This window comes from Pongo pygmaeus, chromosome 15 (assembly GCF_028885625.2).
Source record: "Pongo pygmaeus isolate AG05252 chromosome 15, NHGRI_mPonPyg2-v2.0_pri, whole genome shotgun sequence".
Classification (NCBI taxonomy): Eukaryota; Metazoa; Chordata; class Mammalia; order Primates; family Hominidae; genus Pongo; species Pongo pygmaeus.
Window position 1 is genome coordinate 19,224,801 of NC_072388.2, and position 8,447 is coordinate 19,233,247.

General features: G+C 37.8%; 1 protein-coding gene and 1 pseudogene across 2 annotated transcripts in view; both read right to left on the reverse strand.

The window, feature by feature from the left end:
• The window catches only part of LOC129013291 (olfactory receptor 5AU1), a 41,307-nt gene extending 35,879 nt beyond the window's left edge, over positions 1-5,428 (reverse strand). The window contains exon 1 of one of the 2 annotated variants that reach the window (XR_010123673.1): positions 5,350-5,413. Coding sequence is in view for 1 of the 2 variants with exons in the window: in XM_054449773.2 (XP_054305748.2) it covers positions 5,350-5,353 (4 nt within the window). In the remaining variant the exon portion in view is untranslated. Of the gene's footprint in view, positions 1-5,349 lie in introns of both variants that reach the window. The other variant, XM_054449773.2, reaches the window with a different exon arrangement.
• Positions 4,012-4,647, reverse strand: LOC134738179 (myoneurin-like; annotated as a pseudogene).
• Positions 5,429-8,447: the final 3,019 nt, after the last annotated feature.

Genomic DNA, 8,447 nt, shown 5'->3' on the forward strand with positions numbered 1-8,447 from the left:
ACTAGGCAGAGATAAAACAAACCCTATGAAAGAAAACTTTCTTAAGGATGGAATGGAATTTTCACTTCAGTCAGATGTATGACAGGCAGCTGAACACCTTTGTGAAGATTTGAAAGCCAAGAATAATTGCCACATTGATAGAGTACTGCTGCATCTTCTTTATGCAGGTATCTTTATGCAGTTAATTTCTCAGATCTCTTACTTAGCATAAATAAATTTGTGTCTTAAAAGATTTTACCATCACTCTCAGCTTCATCTTTAGACAGTTTTCCTAAAAGTACCCTAAATTTAATATTTCCTACTTGCTGTTTTTTAAAAATTGACTACTAAAAAGTGTATGTATTTATGATGTACAACATAATGTTTTGATATATGTATATATTGTGGAATGGCTAAATCAAGCTATTTAACATATTCACTACCTCATATACTTATCATTTTTTGTGGCTAGAATACTTAAAATCTATTGTCTTAACAATATTCAAGTATACAATATATTGTTATTAACTATAGTCACCATGATATACAATAGATGTCTTGAATTTTTTCCTCCTATCCAGATAAAATTTTGTGTCCTTTGACCAATATCTCCCCAGTCCCTCTACCTCACAGGTTCTGGTAACCACCACACTACTCTCTGCTTCTAGTTGTTCACACTTGTAGGTTCTTGAAAAAGGTTTGTTGATTATAACTTTTTTTTAAATCAACTTTTTTTTTTTTTTAAGACAGGGTCTCTCTGTGTCACCCAGACTGGAGTGCAGTGGCACAATCTCAGCTCACTACAACCTCCACCTCCCGGGTTCAAGCTATCCTCCTACCTCAGCCTCTTGAGTAGCTGGGACCATAGGCACATGCCACCACACCTGGATAATTTTTGCATTCTTTTGTAGAGACGGGGTTTCGCCGTGTTGCCCAGGCTTGTCTCAAACTCCTGAGCTCAAGCAGTCCACCCACCTCAGCCTCCCAAGGTGCTGGGATTACAGGCGTGAACCACCTTGCCTGGCCAAAAAAAAAAAACCAACTCAATATTGTTGATATTTCTTATTGTTTCTCTAGTCTCTATTTCATTTATTTTGCTCTAATCTTTATTTTTTCCTTCCTTCTACTAAATTTGGGCTTAATTTGTTTTTCTTTTTCTAGTTCCTTGAAGTGCAATGTTAGGTTGTTTATTTGGGATCTTTCTTCTTTTTTGATGTAAGCATTTATTGCTATAAATTTCCCTCTTAGAGTTGCTTTTGCTGCATCTTATAAGGGCTGGTATGTTTTGCGTCCATTTTCATTTGTTTCAAGATTTTCAGAGACTGGATTTCAAAAAGGAAGGATATTTCTAAATTTCTCTTTTAATTTCTTCTTTGACCCATTGGTTGCTCAGGAGCATGTTGTTGAATTTCCACGTAGTTGTGAATTTTCTGAAATCCCTTGTTATTGATTTCTAGTTTCTTTTCTTAAAAAAAAATTTATTTCGATAGATTTTTGGGGAACAGGTGGTATTTGGTTACATGAGTAAGTTCTTTAGTGGTGATTTGTGAGATTTTGGTGCACCCATCACCCGAGCAGTATACACTGAACTCTATTTGTAGTCTTTTATCCATCACCCCCCTCCCACCCTGTCCCTCGAGTCCCCAAAGTCCATTGTATCATTCTTATGCCTTTGCATCCTCGAAGTTTAGCTCCCACTTATGAGTGAGAACATATGATGTTTGGTTTTCCATCCCTAAGTTACTTTACTTAGAATGATAGTCTCCAGTTCCGTCCAGGATTGCTTTGAATGCCATTAATTTATTCCTTTTTATGGCTGAGTAGTATTCCATCATGTATATATATACCACAATTTCTTTATCCACTTTTTGATTGATGGGCATCTGGGCTGGTTCCTTATTTTTGCGATTGTGAATTGTGCTGCTATAAATATGTGTGTGCAAGTATCTGTTTTGTATGACTTCTTTTCCTCTGGGTAGATACCTAGAAGTGAGATTGCTGGATCAAATGATAATTCTACTTTTAGTTCTTTAAGGAATCTCCACACTGTTTTCCACAGTGGTTGTACTAGTTTACAATCCTACCAGCAGTGTAAAAGTGTTCCCTTTTCACTGCATCCACATCTACATCTATTATTTTTTGATTTTTTAATTATGGCCATTACTGCAGGAGTAAGGTGGTAGCGCATTGGGGTTTTGATTTGCGTTTACCTGATCCTTAGTGATATTGAGCATTTTTTCATAGGTTTGTTGGCCATTTGTATATCTTCTTATGCGAATTGTCTATTCATGTCCTTGGCCCACTTTTTGATGGGATTGTTTGTTTTTTCTTGCTAATTTGAGCTCCTTGTTGACTCTGGATATTAGTCCTTTGTCAGATGTATAGATTGTGAAGATTTTCTCCCACTCTGTGGGTTGTCTGTTTACTCTGCTGACTGTCGCTTTCATATCATTATGGTCAAAAAAGATACTTGATATAATTTCAGTCTTCATAAATCTGTTAAAACTCATTTTGTGGTGTAACATATGATCTATCCTAGAGAATGTTCCATATGTGGTTGAGAAGAACGTGTATTCTGCTGCTGTTGGATGGAATCCCACTTGTCATTTGTTAGTGTTAGCTTTACTTGCCATCTGTAGATGCTAGACATTTTTTGACCCATGAATTATTGCTCCTTTTTGTTTTAAAAAAAGACTGTTTTCTATAAGGTCTTTTCTATAGCTTATCTCTCTTCTCTCATATTTTACTCTAAGAAGCCAGAAGAATCAGGAAATGCTTTTAACATCCATCCTGAAAACCTTCTTAGATCACCCATTTCACTAGGTACATTTTCTGCCTTCCATTTTACTGCAGATTATAGTGGTGCTAAACTTTTTACCACTAGGTGACAAGAATACATGTTTTTCTAGTTTTTCCAGTTTATTTTTATAGTTTAAGGGGTACAAGTGCAATATTGTTACATGGATACATTATATAGCAGTGATGTCTGGGCTTTTGGTGTAGCCATCACTTGAATAGTGTACATTGTACCCATTAGGTAATTCCTCATCCCTCACTCTCTGGTACCCTCCCCACCTTTCCGGTCCTCAATGTCTATTATTTCACTATGTCCATGTGTACACATTACTTAGCTCCCACTTATAAGTGAGAACATGTAGTATTTGACTTTCTGGTAGTGAGTTATTTCGCTTAAGATCATGGCCTCCAGTTCTATTCATGTTGCTGCAAAAACATGCTTATATTCTTTTTTATGGCTGATTAGTATTCTATGGTATGTATGTATACACACACATACACACAAGTTTTATATATATGTATATACTCCATGGTGTGTGTATGTATGTATATATGTGTGTGTATATATATACACACTATATATATATTTATAACAGATACATATATGTTATGTAGGTGCGTGTATGTGTATATATATGTGTGTGTCTTCCATGGTATGTACACTACATATATATATATAATGTTCTTAGCCACACGCGGTGGCTCACACCTGTAATCCCAGCACTTTGGGAGGCCGAGACAGGCAGATCACAAGGTCAGGAGTTCAAGACCAGTCTGGCCAACATAGTGAAACCCCATTTCTATTAAAAATACAAAAAATTGGCCGGGCGTGGTGGCAGGCACCTATAATCCCAGCTACTCAGGAGAGTAGACCAGCCTGGCCAATGTGGTGAAACTCCATCTCTACTAAAAATACAAAAATTAGCCAGATGTGGTGGCACACACTTGTAATCCCAGCTACCTGGGAGGCTGAGGCACAAGAATCTCTTCAACCCAGGAGACAGAGGTTGCAGCCTAGGCAATAGAGTGAGACTATGTCCTTAAAAAAAAAAAAAAAAATCCTAGTACCATTTATTGAAGAGCGTCCTTTTCTCAGTGTATGTTTTTGTCAACTTTGTCAAAAATCAGTTGGCTATGAGTATATGGCTTTATTACTGGGTTCCCTATTCTGTTCCATTGATCTATGTGTCTATTTTTATACCATGTTGTTTTGGTTACTATAATCTTGTGCACTGGCTATATTAGACATGAGTGTTCTTTCAGAGCACAGCTTGGCTGTGATTTTCCACATTTCTGTTTCACTGTAACAGTTTGCACATCTTGTGCTAGAAAAGAATTTTCCACAGCTTATGTCAGCTCAAGTTCTGAATTATTTCTTTGTGCAACTTGTTCTACTCTGGGTGTGGACAATTTATTTGCATCTAGGAATAATTCAATAGATGCATTCTCTAAAATGTCACTGAGATATTACACTGTTTTATTCTATTCTGTCTTCTGGGAGTTGAAAGACTTCTTTTTCTTTTTAGTTTGAGGTGACTTCTTTGCCAAAACCTCTTGTTCAGGATTTGCCTGAACTAAATTTGTAGATACTTTTGATTTCTCCCAATTATTACGATCTTACAATAGAGTAAGAAGACAAGTCTGTTGGTTCAATTCAATGTTTCCAGTAATGCTACATATCTCTGTCAAGATTTAATGTCTCTACGTATGTAAACTCCGACTGTTTCTGAAATTCATCAGCCTGATTCTGATCAAAAAGACATTATTCTCAGAAGTGCTTCTGTAGATAACACCAAAATACTCACTAAAAGAGGCAAGCACATTCCTATGAGCTTTAAACTGGTCTCCAGTTTTCAGTAACACCTTCCTCATGTTTCTTTAAGTGCACACTTGTAGCCTTCTCAAAGGCTATCAGAATTTAACTAACAGTCTCCTCAAGAAATTTTAGGCTTTCAGTGACACTTTCCTCAAAGTTCTTGCAGCTTCCTCCCACTATGAATGTCACTCCAACTTTTTAGATTTTTACTATGGCAGCATCTCACATCCATGTACCAAAATCTGTATTAGTTACTTATTACCATGTAACAAATTGCCCTAGAAGTTAGCAGCTTCTAAAAAACAATAAAACATTGGCCTTATGCCTGTAATCCCAGCACTTTGAGAGGCTGAGGAGGGCAGGTCATCCTGAGTTCAGGAGTTTGAGACCAGCCCAGCCAATATAGCGAAACCCCGTCTCTACGAAAAATACAAAAATTAGCTGGGTGCCTGTAGTCCCAGCTACTCAGGAGGCTGAGGCAGGAGAATCGCTTGAACCCAGGAGGCAGAGGTTGCAGTGAGCTGAGATCGCGCCACTGCACTCCAGCCTGGGCAACAGAGCGAGACTCCATCTCAAAAGAAAAAAAACAATAAAACCAATAAACGTTTACTATTTCACACAGTTTTCTATGGATCAGAAATTTGGGAGCATATCGTTAGGATATTGTGCCTTGGCTGTCTCATGGGGTTGCAGTTAAGTTGTCAACTGGGGCTGCAGCCAGTTGAAAACAGGAAGGATATGTTTAAAAGATAACTTACTCATATGGCTGGTGTCAGTGCTGACTGTCAGCAGGACGCCTCAGCTCTTCTCCACAGGGCTGAGTCTTCTCATGACATGACAACTGCCTCCCCACATAGAAAGTAACAATGTATTTTATGACCTTGGAAGTCTCAGAAGGCACACGTAGTTATTTTTGCAATATCCTATTGGTTCTCAGCTCAACCCTATTTAGGGTTGGTCAGGGTCAAGGGGTGCTCGCTACCATGGTCAGCTGTGGATGATAATAGGAAATGCATTTAATATCTTGAAAACTAGCAAAAGAAGAAAAAGGAAAGGATTAAACATGTATCCTGCATTTCTTTTGTAAACTGCATCTAAAATATAAAGGAAAAGATTGAAAGTAAAAGAATGAAATATATATATATATATATATAAAAAATGCATACATTAACCAAAAGAATGCTAGTGTAGCTTTGCTCATATCAATCATAGTAGACATAAAGGGGAAGAGCAATGCTAGAGACAAAGAAGGACATTTTATAATGATCAAGGGGCCAATGAAACAGAAGGATATAGTTATCATAAAACCATATATATTTAATAACATAACCTCAAACACATATAAAGCAAAACCCGACCAGACATAAAGGAGAAATAGACAAAATTTCAATCATAGTCGAGGAGTTTAACACCTCTCCCTTGGAAAACGATAGGTTGATAGGACAATCTGACAAAAATATTGGTAAGGATATAGAGATATGAACAGCACAATTAATAAACTTGACATAATTGACATATATAGAACACTGCATCTAATATATGTTAGAATATATGTTCTTTTCAAGATTTTATGGATATTTATCAAAATAGAGCATACATCTATCTGTTGTGGCAAGTCTCCAAAAATTTCAAAGGATTGAAATAATACAGACTATGTTCTCTTCATGAATACTGTGAAATTGAGCTGTAAATCACCAAGATAACTATAAAATCCCCAACTGCATAGAATTAAGTAATAAACTACTGTATAGCCTGAGTCAAAATTAAATCACAATTCTTCACTGTTAAATAAATCAATCAATCACAATGGCCATAAGATGCTACAAAGATTATAAAGATAAAAACACTATCAACATTATGTCAAGTTTAGAATTTAATTAAAATATTTAAAAATTCTTGAAAAACATAACTTACCAAAACAGACAAATAAACTGATAATTTGAATAATCCTATACCTAATAAAGATTTCAATCCTTTATCTAAAAGTTCCTTACAGGCCAGGCAAAGTTGTTCACACCTGTAATCCCAGCACTTTGGGAGGCCAAGGCAGTAGGATTGCTTGAGCCCAGGAGTTTGAGACCAGGCTGGGCAATGCAGTAAGACCTCATCTCTACAAAAAATCAAAAAATGAGCAAGGCATGGTGGCGTTCACTTGGAGCCCCAGCTACTTAGGAGGCTGAGGTGGAAGGACCACCTGAGCCCAGAAGGTAGAGGCTGCAGTAAGCCAAGATTGCACCACTGCATTCCAGCCTGCACAACAGAGTGAGATCTGTCTAAAAAAAAAAAAAAAAAATCTTACAAAAAACCTCTAGGTCCTGGTAGGTTTATCACTAAAATTTCCAGGGGAGGGCTGGGCCCAGTGGCTCACACCTGTAATCCTAGCACTTTGGGAGGCCAAGGTGGGTGGATCACCTGAGGTCAGGAGTTCAAGATCAGAGTGGCCAATGTGGCAAAACCCCTTCTCTACTAAAAATAGAAAAATTAGCCTGTCATGATGGTGGGCGCCTTTAATCCCAGCTTCTCGGGAGGCTGAGGTAGGAGAATCGCTTGAACCCAGCAGGAGGAGGCTGCAATGAGCTGAGATTGCACCACTCCACTCCAGCCTGGGCGAAAGAGTGAAACTCCATCTCAAAAAAAAAAAAAAAATCCAGGGGAACATGTTCTTAGGACCCCCTGAAGTCTGTGTCATGAAAGAAAAATTAAAAGAAAAAAAGTAAAAATTCCCAAACATTTAAAGAATAAATAATATTTATATTACACAAAATCTTCCAGGGATTAGAAAAAGAGAAAATACTGCCCAATTCATACTAAGAGGCCAGCATAACCTTGATACCAAAACCTGGAAAAGAACATTAAAAGGAAAGAAACCTATAGGTCAATTGCTCTCATAGACACAAAAATTCTAAATAAAATATTAGCAAGACAAATCCAGCAATCTATAAAAGGGTAAATGTTACATGATGCTGAGTTTATTCCAAAAATATAAAGTTGATTTAACATTTAAATTAAAGGATAAAAATGCAGTTGTCACAATTGATGGAGAATAAGCATTTGATAGAATGCTATACCCATTCAGGATTTTTTAAAAAAATCTTTGCTATGAATTTGTTCAGCAGCAATAGAAACAAAATAAATAAAAACTTTTTTAGAAACCTTTTTAAGGAGTGATGAAAGAGTATTTCCTTAATTAATCTGAGAAAAGATTACCATAAAAAAGCATAGCAAACAAAATATTTATTGCCAAATATTTAAAGCTTTCCCACTGGCCGGGCGTGGTGGCTCACGCCTGTAATCCCAGCACTTTGGGAGGCCGAGGCAGGAGGATCATGAGGTCAGCAGATCGAGACCATCCTGGCTAACACGGTGAAACTCCGTCTCTACTAAAAATACAAAAAACTAGCCGGGCGCGGTGGCAGGCGCCTGTAGTCCCAGCTGCTCGGGAGGCTGAGGCAGGAGAATGGCGTGAACCCGGGAGGCGGAGCTTGCGGTGAGCCGAGATCCCGCTCCAGCCTGGGCGACAGAGCAAGACTCCGTCTCAAAAAAAAAAAAAAAAAAAAATACCAGGTGTGGTAGTGGGCGCCTGTAGTCCCAGCTACTCAGGAGGCTGAGGCGGGAGAATCGCTTGAACCCAGGAGGCGGAGGTTGCAGTGAGCCGAGATTGCGCCACTGCACTCCAGCCTGGGCTTCAGAGCAAGACCACGTCTCAAAAAAAAAAAAAAAAAAAAAAGCTTTCCCCCTGAGATATGGAATAAAATGAGTTTATCCTCTGTCACTATTTTGATTCAACATTAAACTGGACAATTTATATTAAACAATGTACAATGAGGCAATAAGGAATAAGTATGTGAGTACTGGA